Consider the following 21322-nt stretch of genomic DNA (forward strand, 5'->3'; position numbering starts at 1 on the left):
GGCTGCAGTACCCCCGACGGCCGTGGTGGCGAAGGGTGGCGCTAGAGAGTCTCATTTCTTAAAAGGAGCCTCATGCTCCTTTAAAGCAAGAAAAAACCTGTTTTTCCATAATAGGTCCCCTTTAAGTTGGTGTAGTTAAATCGTGTATATACAACTTACATCTTGAATGTCCAGTGTTTTTGTTCAGCCTCAAAGATGGCAGATTTCTCCTGATGGCGTAGCTTTGGTTCAACTTCATGGAAGGATTCTGAGCAGGTGATGTTGACACATATGTTCCTGGCAGAGCTCTCTGTTCTCGGAGTGCAGGTTTACTCGTAGTTCCTAGAGTATCTAAATGTAGATTTGGAGGGCGGGCGTTCTGCTATCGTGGCACCGTTACTATGGAACCAACTTCCGATCTGGGTTAAGGAGGCTGACACCACCTCCACCTTTAAAACTAAACTTAAAACCTTTCTGTTTAGTAAAGCCTATAGTTAGTGTTTAGTAAACCTCTAGCTGGTGTTGGTAAATCTCTAGGTAGTGTAAACTCTAGTGTGTTAGAGTCAGTAGTCATAGTTGCAGCTATAGAACAAGACTATAATAGTCTCAAATATAGCTTCGCGGTAGATATGCTGCTATAGGCCTATTGTTAGGATGGCCGGGTAACGGCTGGACTGAAGACAAGAGGAGGCTTGAGGCAGAGGTCAGGTGTATACCAACTCGGTGTTTATTTCACCAAAAAGACACATCTCCAAAACACATTCTCTCAAAAATGGCTGCAGACCCACAGCAGCACGTGGTCCTGGCAGCAACCAGGATTGATGGAAACTGGCAGCCTTATATACACCCTGCCACTGACAATGACCACAACAAAAGGGAGAACTCATCCTCACCATACATTTAAATATATACCCCAAAACACAAATACATGAAAATATTATTACAACTAAACCTCAAATACTCTAACTAAGGTTAATGATAAACTACACAAATCAATTAGCAATCAAACAAAAGCTGAAGAGTCAATCAAAGAACCTAACACCCCTCCACTAATTGCCGACTTGGTTTCTCCCGAGCCTTTAAATTGGTGCTCAGCCCTTGCAGACACTTTTAGCCTGAACACCCTGCAGAGGAGAAACAGAGGTGAGTAAACTACACAGCATGGCACAGGTAAACCAATCACATAAGCACATGTGTTGAGCTATCCAAACCAAACGTTTGTCTCTGTTTTACAGGCTGGCCTTCAATTCCTCCCAGCAACAAAAATCTACAAAAACACAACAAAATTAACAAACAACTTCAATAAAAATATTAAATGTTTTGTGTTTGTGTCTTAATTTACTGTTGACCACCATAAATACTATAAAATACAGATATCAACAAGTAATGAAGAGGGCCTTCATTACATTTCCTCCCCCCTCTTCTGGAAGAGTACAGTACCTCAGACTTCATGGACCCGAGACAGACAGTCAGCCACCATGTTGGTTTTCCCAGATCTGTAGCGGACTGTAAAGCTGTATGGTTGCAGGGCCAGGTACCACCCAGCTACACGCATGTTGGCGTCTTTCATCCGGTGCAACCACTGAAGGGCCCGATGGTCTGTCTCCAGATAGAAGTGTCTTCCTAGAAGGTAGTACCTGAGTGAATCAATGGCCCACTTCATCGCCAGACACTCCTTCTCCACGGTTGAATATCTGGTCTCCCTGTCCAGAAGCTTGCGGCTCAGGAACACAACTGGCTTCATCTCTCCCTCCACTTCCTGCAGCAGCACTCCACCAAGGCCCACTCCAGAGGCGTCTGTTTGCAGGGTGAATTGTTGGTGTTACTTGCTGTAAACTGTCTACCACTGGAAAAACCTCTACCCTGAGCCTGACCTGAGTGACCATAGCCCCGCTCACCCCCGCTGGACTTACTTCTTTGGGCAAAGTTGTTGTCTCGGCCAAAGGTTGTGCTTCTGGTCCCTCTCCTGGCTGCTGTGAAGACTTCAGCCAGCTCAGCTGCTTTCTCTGCAGTACGAGGGTCATGTTCACGGATCCAAACCTCAAGTTCAGGATGCACCATCCTCAGGAACTGTTCAAGAATCATCGTCTCAGATATCTCCTTCACTGTGGAAGTTTCAGGTTTGACCCACTTGGAAAACAAGTCTTTTAGGCGAACATACAGCTCACGTGGGGTCTCTTCTTGCAGAATATTCATGGCCCGAAATCGCTGCCTGTAGGTCTCTGCTGTGATTTCATATTTTGCCAATATTGCTGCTTTCACTTTACCATAATCTTCAGAGTCTGCAATGTCCATAAGCACATAGGCACTACGTGCTTTGCCTGTTAGTAAAGGGACCAGGCGAACAGCCCACTCATCTCTTGGCCATCGACAGACTTGGGCCATTCTCTCAAATGTCGTCAAAAAATGTTCAACATCATCATCTGGAGCCAGTGGGAGTAGCTTTGGTTCTCTGAGGACTGATGGCTCTCTGAGGACTGGTAGCTCCCTCTGGAGTCTGAGGATATTTATTTGACTTGTCCCCTCACCTGGGTCATCAATTTCCTCTTCATACTCCTGCTGCTCATGCTCACGTCCGTGGTCTTCTTTCATTAAATTCACCTGTGTCTGTATCTGCTGAAATTGATGCTGCATACTCTTCCATCTTTGGTCTTGACGGGAGAGGTCTTTGTCCATCTGCTGGTCTCTGGCTGCTTGAGACTGAATGAGATTTTTGACCAGCCCTGCCAGCTCTTCCAGCTTTCCTTCTTTGGTGCTGGCTGCCGTGGCCCCTTGGTCAACTGATGTACTTGCGCCTTCATCTGGTTCTTCTTGTTGGTCATTTTTCCTGTTACCTCTCTTCATTCTCAACTCCTCACTGCGATACAGATCCCACTTCTGACACCACTTGTTAGGATGGCCGGGTAACGGCTGGACTGAAGACAAGAGGAGGCTTGAGGCAGAGGTCAGGTGTATACCAACTCGGTGTTTATTTCACCAAAAAGACACATCTCCAAAACACATTCTCTCAAAAATGGCTGCAGACCCACAGCAGCACGTGGTCCTGGCAGCAACCAGGATTGATGGAAACTGGCAGCCTTATATACACCCTGCCACTGACAATGACCACAACAAAAGGGAGAACTCATCCTCACCATACATTTAAATATATACCCCAAAACACAAATACATGAAAATATTATTACAACTAAACCTCAAATACTCTAACTAAGGTTAATGATAAACTACACAAATCAATTAGCAATCAAACAAAAGCTGAAGAGTCAATCAAAGAACCTAACACCCCTCCACTAATTGCCGACTTGGTTTCTCCCGAGCCTTTAAATTGGTGCTCAGCCCTTGCAGACACTTTTAGCCTGAACACCCTGCAGAGGAGAAACAGAGGTGAGTAAACTACACAGCATGGCACAGGTAAACCAATCACATAAGCACATGTGTTGAGCTATCCAAACCAAACGTTTGTCTCTGTTTTACAGGCTGGCCTTCAATTCCTCCCAGCAACAAAAATCTACAAAAACACAACAAAATTAACAAACAACTTCAATAAAAATATTAAATGTTTTGTGTTTGTGTCTTAATTTACTGTTGACCACCATAAATACTATAAAATACAGATATCAACAAGTAATGAAGAGGGCCTTCATTACACCTATGCTGCAGGGGGGCACCGACATGATCCGCTGGGCGGTGCCTCTCACCCTTCTTCTCCTCTCCTCTTCCCTTTCTCTCTTCTCCATTTCCATTTTTATGTATTATAAGTATCTCATAGCCATCATTTTTTTCCATCGCTCCTGTAGTTTCTTGTGCCGGCCCCCCTTTTCTTTTCTTTTTTTCTCTTTGTACATGGTGCAGCATCCTCTGCCGGTGGCGAAGAGCCTCTCTGAATGCACAACACCGGATCCTGCAGTGTGGGAGTGAGGGGGCAGGGTAACGGCCCGGGCAGGCGGGGGAGAGGTTTGTCCGTCAAGACTCCTCTCCCTGGCCCTGCCCCTTCTCAACCTTTCCCCGACCCTAAACCTAACCTGGGACTTGCTGATTGGGCCGGAGCTTCGGGAGCTGCGTGCTGGCCTGCGGTCCCCACCCCCGGTCATCCCGTTGCTGCTTCCACCTGCCTGCTGTGCTGCTGACGTCCCCGACCCCCCAGTCTGGCCTTCGGCAGGAGGGTCCCCCCTTATGAGCCTGGTCCTGCTCAAGGTTTCTTCCCTCCTAAAGGGGAGTTTTTCTTGCCACTGTTTGGCTTAAGGTTTTTCTCCCACTATGGGAGTTTTTACCTGCCATTGTTTATGTAATAACTGCTCGGGGGTTTATGTTCTGGGTATGGGTCTCTGTAAAGCGTCTAGAGACAACTCTGTTGTATTAGACGCTATATAAATAAAATTGAATTGAATTGAATTGAATATGAAAGCTTTCATCTCAACAAGCAAATGATCATTTGTACAGGGCTGCAGACTTGTCATACCTGAGTGTCTGTCTGTATTATTTATTTCTAGGTCAATAGACAATCTCTGCAGCACGTGCAAACCGAGTAAACAGGGAGCAGCTGCTCTTTGAGGACAGAGGGTTCCTGGATAATTGTTGTGCTTTCACACTTTGTTCCACAGATTACATCACTGATACAACGTGTTGTGTTTCTTTGTATTCACTGAAGCAACATCAAGTTTTTATATATCTGCACAAATGAGAAAATGAGATGGCAAATGTATTTTATAAATTATTTTGAACGTATGAACTTGAATGAGTTATAATGTATCTCTAAATCTTTTGTTGGTTTTTAATCTTCATGCCATACCAACCTACTAACCTACATTGTATCAGTATTGATCTTTAATATTAGGTTGTGTAACGTCACCCAGCAGAAGCGACTAAACCAGAGGAAACAATTTTAAAAATGTATATTAAGGATCTTTGTTATAACATTTCGTCTGGTCTTATTTTGGTCAATGAAAATGAAGACACATTTTAGCACAGTTTTTATTTTGTAATCTACGTTTTAGCCTCGTTTTTATTCGTCTACTATATCGTATTATGTATTTAATTATCGTCATCGTCACATGACCAGCATTTTCGTTGCGTCTCGTCTCGTTTTCCTCAGGTCGTAAAGGTTATAAAGGTAAAGGTCTGGTCATAATTTTGTTTGGGCTGGATATACTAAAGCATTGCATGTAGTGTGTGCAAACCTCATAGAACAGTAAGAACACACAAATAAATGTACAACCCGATTTATTAACAGATTTGCACTGAGGACTGTCTTTCAAATATGCAAAAATAGCCCTTATTAGTTAATAAGTTTGTCTCAAGGAAGATATGGCGTTTACACACTATTTTGCACAATACTGGAAGGAAGAAAATGTAAATAGATTAAAATAGCATAGTGTACGCATTGTGATTTATCAAACCTGGAGATTACTTCTGTTTTTAATACGTTTCAATCGAAGGTACAAAGTTAAAGAAATCAAAATGTATTAAAAAAGGAATGGAATCACTTTCAATATTCAAAACATATTATTCCTCAACAAAATACTCAAGCTCAATTGTGTAATTGTGTTATCCTGACCGCACTCTCTATAAACACGCCACGGATGCCCTCACCTTCGTGTACCGTCGCCAAGCACACAGACATAGGCAAGGCAAGTTTATTTATATAGCACAATTCAACACAAGGTAATTCAAAGTGCTTTACATCAACATTAAAAGCGGCAAGACACAATTAGACAGTAAGTAACAAATAAAATGAAATAAAATTATGAGAAAAGAAGGTAAAATAATAAAAAGCACAAGTTGCTGAAAACTAAGGACAGTAGAATACCACAGGTACACATCTCATTTGCGGTTTTCAGAAAGTATTTAATTTAAGAGTACGATTAAATAACAAATAAATGAAATAAAATGATAAGAAAAGAGGTAAAATAATAAAAAGCACGAGTTGTTAAAAATAAGGGTAGTAGAGTACAGCGGGTAAGTATTTAATTTAGGAGTACAGACATAAGCTGTATTAAATATCCTACCTGCAGCAGAAACATACAATTAAAATTAAGAGCTTCCAGTATTGATCTGTTAATGTAGTTTGCCCATGTCTGCTCTAGAATCTACAGGACTGTCTCAGAAAATTAGAATATTGTGATAAAGTTCTTTATTTTCTGTAATGCAATTAAAAAAACAAAAATGTCATACATTCTGGATTCATTACAAATCAACTGAAATATTGCAAGCCTTTTATTATTTTAATATTGCTGATCATGGCTTACAGTTTAAGAAAACTCAAATATCCTATCTCCAAAAATTAGAATATTCTTGGAATCTTAATCTTAAACTGTAAGCCATAATCAGCAATATTAAAATAATAAAAGGCTTGCAATATTTCAGTTGATTTGTAATGAAACCAGAATGTATGACATTTTTGTTTTTTTAATTGCATTAAAGAAATAAAGAACTTTATCACAATATTCTAATTTTCTAAGACAGGGGTGAATGTTTTTATTTTACTGTGTGTAATGTAAGATTTCGCCGCTAGGGGTCGCTGCCGTGTGAAGAATCGAGCAGCTGCTGGACGTTTGTTCCGGAGAGACGAAGAAGAAGAAGACGAGGAAGAAAGATGGCCGCCGCTAATCTCAGCTAAATGTTGATACTCTGAAATGTCTCTCTCTCGGTCGTTGTGGCGCTTTTATTCCTCGGTTTCAAAACACAACCCCGTCTACAGAGTCTGCACAGATCTGGCTCGGAAATAAGCGCCGGTTCGAGCCCTCGGAGCCCCCGGGGAGGAGTTAGTGAGCGCCGGGCTGGTGTTGGTCCAGCAGCGGCTCGTCCTGCTGCAGCTGCCCGCCAGGTGAGTCTCCTGCTCGGGCTCTGCTCGGGCTCTGCTCGGGCTCCCCCCGCTCTGCCGCCGGTTCTCACCGACTCCCGAGTTTCTGCGATTTTTTGCCGTAGAAAAGTTTGTGAAGTTATTTTTAGCTGTGAATCGTGACCACGTCCTCATCTCTGTCATTGCTGGAAGATTTGATTTATTTTATTTTTGTACATATAAAAAAAGAAACAACACTTCATGAGAAGTTTAAGAAAACAAAACAAAGAATTTCTTTAAAACTTGCTATCCTGATTTACATGTGCCCAAAAAAGGAGTAGGAAGAACTTAGTGTAAACGTATTTAATTCTACCCCCATTCACTGATCATTTAACCTGTATTTATAAATATTCACACACTGTACTCACACTGCTAAATAACATTATTATTATTATTATTATTATTATCATTATTATTATTATATACTGTAATTATACTCACATACATACATACATACATACATACATACATACATACTGTACATACACATAGTTGAATATTTCTATATATTTGTACACACATGCCCATATAAATATTTATATAAATATACTTATTTACACTATACTGTATCTGCTCTATATCTATCTATATATCTACTTACCCACATAATCACACCACACATATATTTATATATACTCATACATATGCATACACCCATACATACATACATATATATATATATATATATATATATATATATATATATATATATATATATATATATATATATATATTACATACAGGAATGTCTCAGACAATTAGAATATTGTGATAAAGTCCTTTATTTTCTGTAATGCAATTAAAAAAACAAAAATGTCATACATTCTGGATTCATTACAAATCAACTGAAATATTGCAAGCCTTTTATTATTTTAATATTGCTGATTATGGTTTACAGTTTAAGATTAAGATTCCCAGAATATTCTATTTTTTTTAGATAGGATATTTGAGTTTTCTGAAGCTGTAAGCCATGATCAGTAATATTAAAAATAATAAAAGGCTTGCAATATTTCAGTTGATTGTAATGAATCCAGAATGTATGACATTTTTGTTTTTGTAATTGCATTACAGAAAATCACAATATTCTAATTTTCTGAGACAGTCCTGTATAGCACTTTTCATCCAGGTACATGAAATACAAAGTGCTTAACTTTGACTGAAAAATAAGCATAATAAAAATAAAAACTGGGAGACCAATGCACACTGACATACAATATAGTTAATTAAAATGAAATAATGATAAAAGTCCAAGGATTAAGGCTAAAAAATAATCAGTCCACTCATAATAATAATAATAATAATAATAATAATAATAATAAAAACATTACAAGAAATAGATAAATAAAACAAATGCCTCTAAAAAATGTTAAACAGAATAAACTATAAAATTTGATGCTACATAAAAGCCAGACCAAAGAGATGAGTTTTTAGTCTACGTTTAAAAATGTCCACATTTCCAGCTCCTCTCAGATCCTCCGGCTGTTCCACAGTTTTGGAGCATCGTGGCTAAAAGCAGCAAATGTTTGTTCTACTCTGTGAAAAAGCTAAAAAAAAAAAAAAGAGCCAGAGGATCTGAGTTCCTTCCTGGTTCATAGAATAAAAACATCTCTGGTACGCGTCGCCGCGTACCCTACGCCGTAGGCTCTGCTTTGGTGTAACGCGGAACCATAAATCAGCTCCGAGCCTCTATCATCCCGAAAACATCGCAGCAAATTTCTTAACAGGCGTTATTTGGATAAACTGAGCCCAGGTTGGGATCTTAACGGTTACTTTTATGCCTGAAAAAATATTAAAACTTAATAAAGTGGCATATTATCTGCGCTACAGCTGAAATTACAACAGCTTTTAGCTCCTGATATGGTGTGACGTATGTGCAAACGTTACTACGCAGTCGCTTACGTACCCGAACGTAAACCACGCAGTGACGTAGCAAGCCTGAAGAATAAAACTCAGTTGTGGAAGTTTTAACGACAAGACGGGGGGAAAACATAACGGTTGTTAGATTGTGTTTTTTCCAACAGTTTAACTTGGGTTCACAACTGGGAGTGTGAAATAAAGAGCAGGATTTATTCCACGTTTTAGTAGACATTTAAAACATTGTTACAGAAGGGGTGGGATTAGAAGAAACGTTGTGTGATGTATAGTAAGTGCATGAATGAATAATATCCCTGAAAAGTGTTTCTGTCTCTCTTGGATCAACAGGGATTGTGGGAAACATGGCAGCTCCTGTAAACGTCCAGAATCCCAGTAAGACCTGGGAGCTGAGCTTGTATGAGCTGCACAGAAGTCCTCAGGTAAACATCTCTGAGTGTTACCCAAGCAGAAATGATGGATGAGAACTAGGAATGGGTGATATTTTACCGTTCACGATAAACCGTCAAAAAAATTCCCCACGATAAGAATTTCTTATCTCGCGGTAAAAAGGATAAATAAATAAAGAAAGAAAGAAATGAGCCAAAAAGAAAGAAAGAAAGAAATGAGCCAAAAAGAAAGAAAGAAAGAAATGAGCCAAAAAGAAAGAAAGAAAGAAATGAGCCAGAAAGAAAGAAATGAGCCAGAAAGAAAGAAATGAGCCAGAAAGAAAGAAAGAAAGAAAGAAAGAAAGAAAGAAAGAAAGAAAGAAAGAAAGAAAGAAAGAAAGAAAGAAAGAAAGAAAGAAAGAAAGAAAGAAAGAAAGAAAGAAATGAGCCAAAAAGAAAGAAAGAAAGAAATGAGCCAGAAAGAAAGAAAGAAGGGAAGGAAGGAAAGAAAGAAAGAAATGAGCCAGGAAGGAAGGAAGGAAGGAAGGAAGGAAGGAAGGAAGGAAGGAAGGAAGGAAGGAAGGAAGGAAGGAAGGAAGGAAGGAAGGAAGGAAGGAAGGAAGGAAGGAAGGAAGGAAGGAAGGAAGGAAGGAAGGAAGGAAGGAAGGAAGGAAGGAAGGAAGGAAGGAAGGAAGGAAGGAAGGAAGGAAGGAAGGAAGGAAGGAAGGAAGGAAGGAAGGAAGGATGGATGGATGGATGGATGGATAAATAAATTCCCGTTGATGAGGTTTTTGTGTAACAAACATGGCGGAGCTGAGAGCGAGATAGATTTATAGTTACAAAGATGGAGTTGAATTGGTATTTTCTTATCGTAATTTTTATCGGGATAAATGCCAGAAATTATCGTGATACATTTTTTTTCATCCATACCGCCCATCCCTAATGAGAACACGCCACGTGACCAAGCTAGAGACGGACGAGAGTAAATCTAAGACAGTGTCATAAAGGCGACTCCCGCCCCTCTCGGGGAACCCTCAGAGCTGAAATTTGCTAGTTACTTTAAGACTTTCCGGACCCATAAACTCTTTTTATGTTGGCGACTCTAAAGGCATTTGTTCACAGTTTAGAGACAGGAAATGGGGCCAGAGAGAGCGGGGGAGGGTCTGCAGTAAACTTCACCCTGATGGGGAACCTGCTTATCGGGCGGAAATGCTACATTCTATCCTGAATTTAACAGGAAGGTAAGAAGGAGAAACTGGATCTTTCCTTCTAACCCTCATCAGACAATCTGGAGGCAGTTCAGAGTGAAAAGATTATAATAACCAATTATAATGACCAAACTGTTTTTTTTGTTGTTTTTTTTTAATGTAAAGCTGCATATTCTATTTATTTTCATATTTTTAAGCACTCAAGCACTAGTTTTAGTTAAGTTTGAGTTAGGATGTTTTTAAACTGTATCATTATTTGCTTTTCTGAGCCAGAGGCAACGAAATTTCATTTCCCAGTGCACTGTGTGTTACATGTGTCCTGAAAATGACAAATAAAAAACTCATTTCGTATCGTCATTTTAGGGCATTTTAGTCCAAAGAAACGGCAGTATTTTAGCCTTGAAGTAACAAAGTTGTGAACCAGTTTTCTCTCTCTGATATAGTACATTCCTTATTTTTAAATATTAAAACATGAAATAAAGCAGGTCTAGATGCTTTTCTTTTTTTTCTTTTTTCTTTTTTTTATTTAATTTAGTCAAACTTTATATGGAATAGCTTCCAAACTATGAAGCCAAATTGAAAATCCCATGGCTGCTTGTTTTTTTTTTTTTTTTTTAATTTGATTTGATTTATTTTGTACATGTAAAAAAAAACAACAATTCAAGAGAAGATAAGAAAACGAAACAACAAAACAAAGAATTTCATACTTTAACACTTGATATCTTAATTTACAAAAAGGAGTAGGAAGAAGTGTAAATTTATTTAATTCTACCCCCGTTCACTAATCATTTAACCCGTATTTATAAATATTCACACACTGTACTCACCCTGCTAAATAACAGTAGTATTATTATTATTATTATTATTATATACTGTAATTATGCTCACACACACTACACATAGTGTACATACATACATACACATAGTTGAATATTTCTATATATGTTCTATATATTTGTACACACATGCCCATATAAATATTTATATAAATATACTTATTTATACTATACTGTCTCTATTAACTGCATCTGCTCTATATATATGTATTTATCTACTTGGTGAATGCTGATGCATTAAATATCTGATCAAAATGTCCAAGTAAACTATTGAAAGACATTTCTTAGCATCATGTAGCATAACTATGTCAGAAATATTGGTGTTATTGAACTTTGAGCTGCATCAGCCAGCTTGCAGCCAGCAGTTTAATAACCTGAAGGGTTTTGTGTGTTCAGGTGGCCATCGTGGACGGGACGGAGGTGGCCGTGTCTCCTCGTTCGTTGCACAGCGAGCTCATGTGTCCCATCTGCCTGGACATGTTAAAGAACACGATGACCACCAAAGAGTGTCTGCACCGCTTCTGCTCCGACTGCATCGTCACTGCGCTGCGATCAGGGTGAACACCGGCTTCTATTAGTGACGCACAGAAAATAATAATAAACACTGGGGCGAATACTGAATAACATACCGAACATGGTTCTTCGCAGTTTTTCCATTTATTTTGCCAATTTTTTCCACCATTGCATATATCAAATAAATGTGCTTTAGGCAAGTTTTTCAAAGAAAAAAAATCTTTGACAAAATTACAAGGTAGAAATATGTATTGAACATGAACAACTGAACATTTCCCAGCATTTTTTTAATATTCCAGCAGACATTATACCAACAAAGCACAATAACTTAAAATAAATAAATTGGCAAAATAATTTTTTTAGTCAACTTTGAGCTTACAGATTAGGCCCATAACTGACTGCTGCAAAATTGTAATATAGGCCTTAAAATGCATTTAATGTATTAAAGTGCATTGTAAAAAAGTGAAAAAGAAGTGGATAAAACAAAATAAAGAAAAAGAAAATCACTCCCTTTCCCATACAAGTATTAATATGGGAAAGGGATTGATTTTCTTTTTATTTATTTTGTTTTATCCACTTTTTTTGCGTCATCTAAACATGCCATTATTAATTGTTCGGTTTTTTCCCCACTTATTTTTTTTTTTTTTGCTATTTTCGGCCGAACTATTTTGGTTACCGAACATTCGGTGCATCATTAGCTTCTTTCATTTAACATGCAACCTTGAAATCGTTTGTCCCCCTCCAGCAACAAGGAGTGCCCGACCTGCAGGAAGAAGCTGGTGTCCAGACGGTCGCTGCGCAGAGACTCCAACTTCGACGCGCTCATTTCCAAAATCTACCCGAGCCGTGACGAGTACGAGGCGCACCAGCGCAGCGTCCTGGAGCGGCTCAACCGGCTGCACAACAAGGAAGCGCTGAGCTCCAGCATCGAGGAGGGGCTCCGGCAGCAGGCCCGCTACAGGTCCGAGAGGTGGGGGAGGACAGGGGCTTATTACATAGTCATTACTAGGTTATTAACCTCTAGTGGTGTAACCATACACTAATCTCAAAATACGGTACAATACGATATTATAGCAGTATTTTTTTTAACAACCTTGAATAAGGAACATATGACTGGAAAAAATGGTCTTTTATTTATTTGAAAGACACAAAATACAAAACAATACTGTGCGTTAGCCCTATTGTTACAGTTTGTAATGCTTTATAACTGTTTAAGTTTTACCATTTTCCACAAACTGAACTAAAAGTAAATGTCAGGTTTGCATTATGCATCTTCAGTTTCATACAAGTACAAATATTTTGCCACAAACTGAATAGTTTCTCTCATGTATGATTTGACTTTTTTCTTTTCCATAAATTTTTTTTGATCAAAGTCTTTTTATTAGTTTTTTATCATTAAAACAGGACTGTACAGTCAAACAGAAAAGAGAAACAAAAACAAGAAAAATAACCCCCAAAAACCAGACAAAAAAAAAAAAAAAAGAAAATAAATAACATATTGCCAGATAACCATCAGACACAGGGCCAACACAAATGAAAATGAATGAAGACTCCTACATTATATTATCAGCATCCATACCCTCCACAAAGTTCAGGAAAGGCTGCCAGATCCTATAAAATGTCTCAGTGGATCCCCGAACAGTGTACCTGATCTTTTCCAGTTTGAGATGAGCCATGACTTCCCTTATCCAGTGATTAGATGATGGTGGAGCAGAGTCCTTCCACTTAAACAAAATCAGTCTCCTAGCCAGGAGGGAACAAAATGCCATCATGTTGGTTTCCCGCTGCATAAGCAGAGGAGAGTCCACAGGAGCCACGCCAAACAGAGCAATATATGGTGACGGCAGGATTGTTTTCCCACATATTGTAGAAAAAGTCTCAAAAATGTTCTGCCAAAATGAAAAAAGTTTAGGACAAGTCCAAAACATGTGCAGAAGAGTAGCAGGGGCCCGGCTGCATCTATCACATGTGGGATCTATGTCAGCATTGATCCTTGAAAGCTTGACCGTAGACCAGTGTAAACGGTGAACAATTTTGAACTGGATTACAGCATATCTTAGACATATGGAGGATGAAAAAATATTCTTAATTATTTTCTGCCAGGTTCCCTCTGGGATTGCCTCATCAAAGTCAGCCTCCCACTTACCTCTAAGGAGGTTTAAAGCTGTCTGATTGTGGGTGTTGAGGTGATCATAAATCAGACTGATAGCCCGCTTAGTGGTTGATTTCCAAGTAAAAACTGTATCTAACAGAGAATCGGGTGGGGACATTGGGAAACAACCTGAGTTTGAGGTTACAAAGTTCCGGAGCTGCAGATACCTATAGAAATGCGATCTGGGGATATTGTACTTCTGCACCAACTGCTCAAAAGAGGAAAAAATGCCATTTGTGTAGAGATCAGACAGTGAGATCAAACCTCTTCTACACCAAACATCAAAAGAATCATCAATCACTGATGGGGTAAACATATGATTTTTTGCGATCGGTGCAGCTTGCGGCATGTCTTTAAGGGAGAAGGACCTTCTAAATTGATTCCAAATCTTAATTGAGTGTATAATAACTGGGTTAGAGGTGAAGTGAGAGAGAGGCTGCGCGAATGGCAATTTGGCACACATTAAGGCTGACAGAGAGGTAGTTCTAACTGAGGCTCCCTCCAGGACCGTCCACGCAGGGGCCGTGATGTCACTGTTCACCCAGTACAACATGGCTCTAATGTTAGCAGCCCAGTAATAACACATAAAGTTTGGGAGAGCCATGCCCCCCATTGTACGAGCTCTCTGCAACACACTTCTCTTAATTCGAGGTGGTTTTTTATGCCAGATAAAAGTCGAAATATAATTGTTCAGTTTGGAGAAGAAAGATTTTGTCAAAAAAAAAGGAAGGCACTGGAAGACATATAAAAATTTGGGCAAGACAGTCATCTTCACGGTATTAATTCTACCACCTAAGGAGAGAGGCAAGGGATCCCAACGCTCAATATCACTACTAAGGTTAGACAGAAGAGGCTGATAATTTGCAGTGTATAAATCTTTATGATTGTGGGTGATCCAAATTCCAAGATATTTGAATTTCTTGAGGCTAATTCGGAATGGGAATGAATCCAAAGCTATCTGACTAGCACCAATTGGCATTAACTCGCTCTTCTGAAAATTTACTTTGTAACCAGATATTTGGCCGAATTCTTTAAGTAGAACCATTAATTTGGGGAGGCTGGAAAGTGGTTGCGAAATGTACAGTAACATATCGTCCGCATAAAGCGAAACTTTGTGTTCCAGTCCAGCACGCTGAATACCCTTGATATCAGTATTCTGTCTCAGAGCAAGAGCAAGCGGTTCCATTGCAACTGCAAACAGGAGGGGCGACAGAGGGCAGCCTTGTCTTGTGCCTCGTTGGAGCTCTTCTTTTCCATAAATTTAACAACTAAAATTAAATAAATAAATAAAAGTAAATAAATACATACAATTTTAAATCATAAAAAAGATTGATTCATGCTCACCTTATAAGTGTAAGAGGAGATTTATTTTTGTTAAGAAGATTATTTTGGTAATTCAGGGTTCATTATTTTATAAATATATTCTTTATATTCTGATGTAAATCAGGGACTATAATGACACTAGTCAGTTTATCTGTAGTGATTAGTGTGTTTTAGATTGGGCGGAGTGATACGCCACAGTACGGCACTAGATGCTGTGTTGATGTTCTAAAATCCTACACTGTTGAGGGACATTAAAGTACACTGGAACTCAGCAGAAGTTGTCCCCGTGTTTATCCTACTCACGACCCCAAAAAGGTTTAATTTAATAAGGTAAGGCTTAACTCTACACCAGCCTTACATCAGTAAAAGTTCAGAGCTCTAAACCCTGCAAGAGTCCCGTGATCGGGACCAAAACGGTACTAGTTTCTTCTGAGCGGAGGAAGATTTACGTCCGCGGGTCGAGGTGCGGCCGTTACTTGTCAACACAATAGATTAATATTAATAACCCAATATCGCGATACACTTTGTCACCTCCACGACACGTATCGTGACGTTTTTGTATCGCGAAATTTCATGGCACGATATATTGTTACACCCCTAGTAACCTCACACTTTTGGCAGAAATGGAAAATATAATCACTTGCTGTTCTGCTTGTGATGAAGAAAGATTTCCTTCACTGTCTCTGGTTGAGCCAGTGTGGGTTAGTTGTACATTTTAGAGCAATTATTGGTGGATTTATAGATAAGAAGTTACACCAGAACCCCATTGTTAATAAGTCAGACCTTATTTTTTTTGCACTCCACATTCAACACAAGTATTTATTTTGCCTTTAAAGGGGACCTATTATGAAAACCAGGTTTTCTCTTGCTTTAACATATATAAAGTGGTCTCCCCTCAGCCTGCCAACTCAGAGAAGGAGGAAAGAACCAGATTCTGCAGTGTCTGTACAGCCGCCCGGATGATCGTCCAGTGTGATGTGGATCTACGAGCCAATAAGATTCTGCTCCCGTCGTTACGTAAAATGTCGAGAGAAAAGTTAAAATGTTGAGAAAAAAGTTGAAATTTCTAGAAAAAAGTCAAAATGCTGAGAAAAAAAATAAAAATGTTGAGAAAAAAGTAAAAAAAATGTTGAGAAAAAAGTAAAAAAAATGTTGAGAAAAAAGTTGAAATTTCTAGAAAAAAGTCAAAATGTCGAGAAAAAAGTCGAAATGTCGAGAAAAAAGTCGAAATGTCGGAATTAATGTTGAAGTACAATTTCGAGAAAAAAGTCAAAATGCTGAGAAAAAAATTTAAATGTCGAGAAAAAAGTCAAAACATTTCGAGAAAAAAGTCAAAATGTTGAGTAAAAAGTCGAAATTTTGAGAAAAAAGTCAAAAGGTCGAGAAAAAAAGTCAAAATGTCGAGAAAAAAGTCGAAATGTCGAGAAAAAAGTCAAAATATCGAGAAAAAAGTCGAAATGTCGAGATTAAAAGTTGAAATGTCGAGATTAAAGGGGACCTATTCTGAAAACCAGGTTTTCTCTTACTTTAACATATATAAAGTGGTCTCCCCTCAGCCTGCCAACTCAGAGAAGGAGGAAGGAAACCAAATTCTGCAGTGTCTGTACAGCCGCCCGGATGATCGTCCAGTGTGATGTGGATCTACGAGACAATAAGATTCTGCTCCCGTCGTTACGTAACGACGGGCGCGATTTACATCGGTTGGCCTCCGATACGTGAAACCACGCCCACAACTAACTCCGCCGGCCGGAGCTTCCACCATTTTTCGGTAGCGGTGTATCGCGTCATTCAGGCAGCCAATCAGCACAGAGCCTCATTATCATAGCCCCGCCCACTCAGAATCCTGCATAGATAATGAGGTTAGAGAATGGGAAGATAAAGACATGGTTTAGAGACTGAATTTCAAATTTATTTAGCAAAAACAATCAAAAGCTTGTTTTTAAGACATTCAAGGCCTGTTTAAAATAGGGATTAGATGCCATAATAGATCCCCTTTAAGAAGAAAAGAAGGGGGAAAGATGACGTTGACCTGGTCTTTGCAGGAACCACCGGGTGAAGAAGCCGACCCAAGAGAGTGACAACACCACCTTCAGCGGCGGGGAGGACAACGGCGACTCCCGCTCTCACGTGTCCCACGACTCGGCCCCGTCAAACACACCAAACCCCCGCGGTCAAACCCCCACGGAGGCCGGGCCGAGCCGCAAGCGGCGCTGCGCCTCCGACGAGGGCTCGGGGCCCGAGGCCGACAGCGGGAGTCCCACTCCCCCCCTGAGACGCCGCAAGGAGGGGACGGCGTCGGAGATCGAGCTGGTGTTCAGGCCACACCCACAGCTGGTCCACGGCCAAGACTACAACCAGACCAGGTAGGACCAACTCCTGGAAAACACTAAACATGCAGACAGATTTATATAGACTACGTTTACGTGCAGTCAAAATTGGGGTTATTGCTAATATTCCGGTTACTGAAACATTCGGAATATTCCGTTTACATGATAATTAATCATTCAGGATATCTGGATCAAACCAGCGACGCACGGAGAACGTGATGGCGCAATTCCCGTCATTTCCGCTTCTTCTTCCTGTATCCAAATTCAAAACAAATGCTGCTTCGCGCAACTTTTCTCTCACCTTCTTTTAAATCTTCTATCCCGGTACTTTCTACCGTCTACAAATGCAGAAATGTTCATATCCTTCATTACATTTATGAAGTGATTAGTCTCCTCCAGGTCTTGTTTCTCCGTGTTTATAAGAACTTCCTGGACTCAAAAGACCAGGATTCCTTGTGAACAGAGCATGTGCAGAAAACAAATTCATGTTCCGTTTGATGGGGATATTCCGTTAGGCGTTTACATGACCCAATATTCAGGTTTTAAAAGGAGTAACCCAGGGGTCATATTCAGGTTTTTAAAAACCCGAATATGAGCAAACTCGGGATATTCAAAGGGGTTATTGGTGTTTACATGGCCGTGCAAAACCGGATTATTGCCAATATTCGGGTTTTAAAAGGGTTATTGGCTGCATGGAAATGCAGTCATTGATGCATCTGCACAGGCTTGACAGAACGAATCTTTCTGAAGGGCAGATAATGAGTGGACAAAAAATACAGTATACAACCTTTCATCCTTTTGATCACACGTTTTTAAAGAACATGTGGCTTTGAAAGAATCCTTATTGATTAAATAGCAGACCCCAGATTAGTGGTAAAAATATGTTCAACCTTTATCTGTATCTTAGGAGTATCGCCGTACTCTACACAACCAGGCCTGCTCACAGTAGCAACGGACCATAACAACAAGATGTACATTACAGTAATCCCTTGTTTTTCGCGGGGGTTACGTTCCAAAAAGAACCCGTAATAAGTGAAATCCATGAAGTAGCAACCTTTTTTTTTCTTTTTTTTTTTTTTTTACAATTATTATACAAGGCTTCAAATTGCGGAGATCAGCACCGCCACCCGACTAATTGGATTTGAACGGGAGAAAATGAAAAATTATTATGAAAAAAAAAATACGAGTAGCTACAGTAAGACAAATTGTGACTGGCGCGTATTCCACTGCTCTTCTGATGCTGCTGCATCCTGACTCGCTCTGCAGCGTCTTTTTCTTCTAAAGCTCGCAGTGCAGGTGTGTTTTTTCGAGAGAAAAACATAGTTATGGGTCGTTGTTGTTGCCCTTTTTTTTCTTCTGGACAAAAAGATTCTTATAAACCGACATGTCACCATGGATTATATCTGAGACTGTAATGACCGATTCATCAAAGGCTCCCGTTCTTCAGCTGCTGCTGCAGCTCATTGGCCGTTCTCAGCTTGTTGCTAAGCAACCAACGTTATTGATACAGGAAGTGAAGAAGCACGGAGACTGTTTAGCCAATCAGAATGCAGAACACAATGCAAATTCGAAAAGCAGCGAGACGTGAAAGGTGAACCGTTATAGCCAGGTATTACTGTATCTTTCTACCTGCTTCTTTTTGCACTGTTTTTTTTTTCTCCTTTCTCGTACTGCACTACTTTTATTTTCATTCCACTTTATATACTGTTTATGTTTTGTGATTATATATTTTATATACTTTTGTATCCCTTCGCTGCATGTGTGTATATACTGTTTGTATTTTGTAATTATATATGTTTTACTTTTTTTCCATCTTTCTTTCGCTGCATGTGTGTGTTGTGTGTACTGCTGCTGCACAAAGTGAATTTCCCCACTGAGGGATGAATAAAGGACAATCTAATCTAATACTCACAAGAAAGATTTTAAATTCTTTTTTATCTTTAAAGGATTTAGTAATTTCCACTTTTATGACATATCTTTATAATCTACCTTCCTTTTCTTCCTGTTCCAGATACGTGAAGACGACCGCCAACGCCACAGTGGACCATCTGTCCAAATACCTGGCCCTACGCATCGCTCTGGAGGACAAGCAGGCGAACGGAGAGGCGGAGGAGGCCAGAGAGGAGGAGAAGGTGGCAGAGGGAGGAGGAGAACCTGAGGGAACGTCAAGGAGCCGAGAGGGAACCAACCTGACCAAAATCAGCGAGAAACAATACACCATCTACATCACGACGAGGGGAGGACAGTTCTCTGTGAGTACTGCAGTTAGAAACACATGTGTGTCATCGGGATGTTTGACTAGCAAATCCTAACCAGGTGTATGGAAACATCTGACTGAGGAAACTGGTGGAGCTATGTTACGTTTGTGGATGTTTTCACGGCCACCATAAATCCTCCGTAGGACTGCAGTCAGGGCTTTGTGACGGCGACTCTATGACTTCAATTTCTTGTCCTCAATCCACTTTTCAAGTAATGTGGAAAATGTTTTGGGCTCGTTGTCTATTTTGAGGGCCTTTCCATACCTAAGCTGTAGCTTGCTGGTTGATATCAACATATTCTCTCCTGGACTGCTGAAATCCAGCAGTCTTTCTTGAAGCAAAGCAGCCCCACAACTAATGCTGCCATCCCCATAATCAATGGCTGGGATTGTATTCTGAGGTCTGCAAGCCCCTCCCCTTAATGCTTGTGACCAAATAATTCAATTTTAATCTTATCAGACAGATGCAGGCGCAGTGAGGATCTCGGGTTATTATTTCTTGTCCTGTATTATTTCCTGCCTATTTGCTGTGGAGGTGGGAATCTAAACCTGTGACAGAAATCACAGGTTTTTTTTAAAAACGTATACGTATTGTAACAGCGGTTTGTTCCAACGCAAGATTTGTCTTTTATATATCACGAAATTATAAGCAAGTAGGAGATCTGATTTAAAAATCCGGTAGGGTTTTAGGTTTGTTAACCACTAAATCACCCTGTCCAAAATCAGACCCGTCTTTATATTTTCCATTTTAATCTGAAATTACTTTAAATTTCTGTTCTACCCGCTTTTGTTTCCCTTCATCCCTTTTTCTCAGACGCTCAACGGCTCTCTGACTCTGGAGTTGGTCAATGAGAAGTACTGGAAGGTGAGGAAGCCGCTAGAGCTTTACTACGCCCCGACGAAGGAGCAGCAGCAGCCGCCACCGCCGCCGTCTCCCCCGCAGAAGGAGGCTTGAGGAAGAACGGACGGCTGCTTTCCTCTCCACCCGCCTCCTGTTTATCATAGACATGTATCCGTATCCGGCCCATGGAGCTGCTGCGATACGCCAACGTCGCCGCCATATTGGATGTGGCAAGACTGCGCTGTAATCTAATACAAGTAAATGGACTTATTTTCATAAAGCGCCTTTCTACAAAGAAATGTACGTTTTACGTCTCATTTATTCATTCACACACGCACTAATATACTTGGGAAACAGTTAGACACCAAATATAATATATTACATTTTCTTAGATGGCAAAAATAAGAACTTTATTGATCCCACATAGGAGTAATTCATGTTATATCAGCTATAGAGATCAAGTTAATGCCAAAAAACAATATATATCCCCCCTCACAAAAATAAGAAAAATAGAGAAACATATTTTCTCATCAACAAAATTAAATTTAAAATTTTTCAAATAACAAAATAACATATTTGAACCATTTTTCAGACAATAAAATAAAATTTGAACCATTTTTCAGACAATAAAATAAAATTTGAACCATTTTTCAGACAATAAAATGGTTCAAATGTTATTTTGTAAATTGAAATATTTTAAATATGTTTACGTAAAATGTGTTTTGTTGATGAGAAAATGTTTCTCTATTTTTCTTATTTGTGTGAGGGGGGATATATATAGTTTTTTGGCACTACCTTGTTCTCTATA

The 21322-nt window shown here is 39.6% G+C and overlaps 1 protein-coding gene across 2 annotated transcripts; it reads left to right on the forward strand.

Moving 5' to 3' along the window:
- The first annotated feature begins 6565 nt into the window (after positions 1-6565).
- LOC133461303 (E3 ubiquitin-protein ligase RING2-A-like) lies at positions 6566-20734 on the forward strand. 2 transcript variants are annotated; one of them, XM_061742163.1, is made up of 7 exons: positions 6566-6802; positions 9020-9111; positions 11498-11658; positions 12360-12584; positions 17132-17452; positions 19428-19668; positions 20488-20734. In XM_061742163.1, the coding sequence occupies exons 2-7, from the start codon at positions 9034-9036 to the stop codon at positions 20626-20628; spliced, it is 1167 nt and encodes a 388-aa protein (XP_061598147.1). In that variant the 5' UTR covers positions 6566-6802; positions 9020-9033; the 3' UTR covers positions 20629-20734. The 2 variants fall into 2 exon arrangements, with proteins under 2 accessions (XP_061598147.1, XP_061598148.1); XM_061742164.1 differs by having other exon boundaries at positions 12360-12575.
- Positions 20735-21322: the final 588 nt, after the last annotated feature.

Source organism: Cololabis saira, chromosome 15, assembly GCF_033807715.1.
Source record: "Cololabis saira isolate AMF1-May2022 chromosome 15, fColSai1.1, whole genome shotgun sequence".
NCBI lineage: Eukaryota > Metazoa > Chordata > Actinopteri > Beloniformes > Belonidae > Cololabis > Cololabis saira.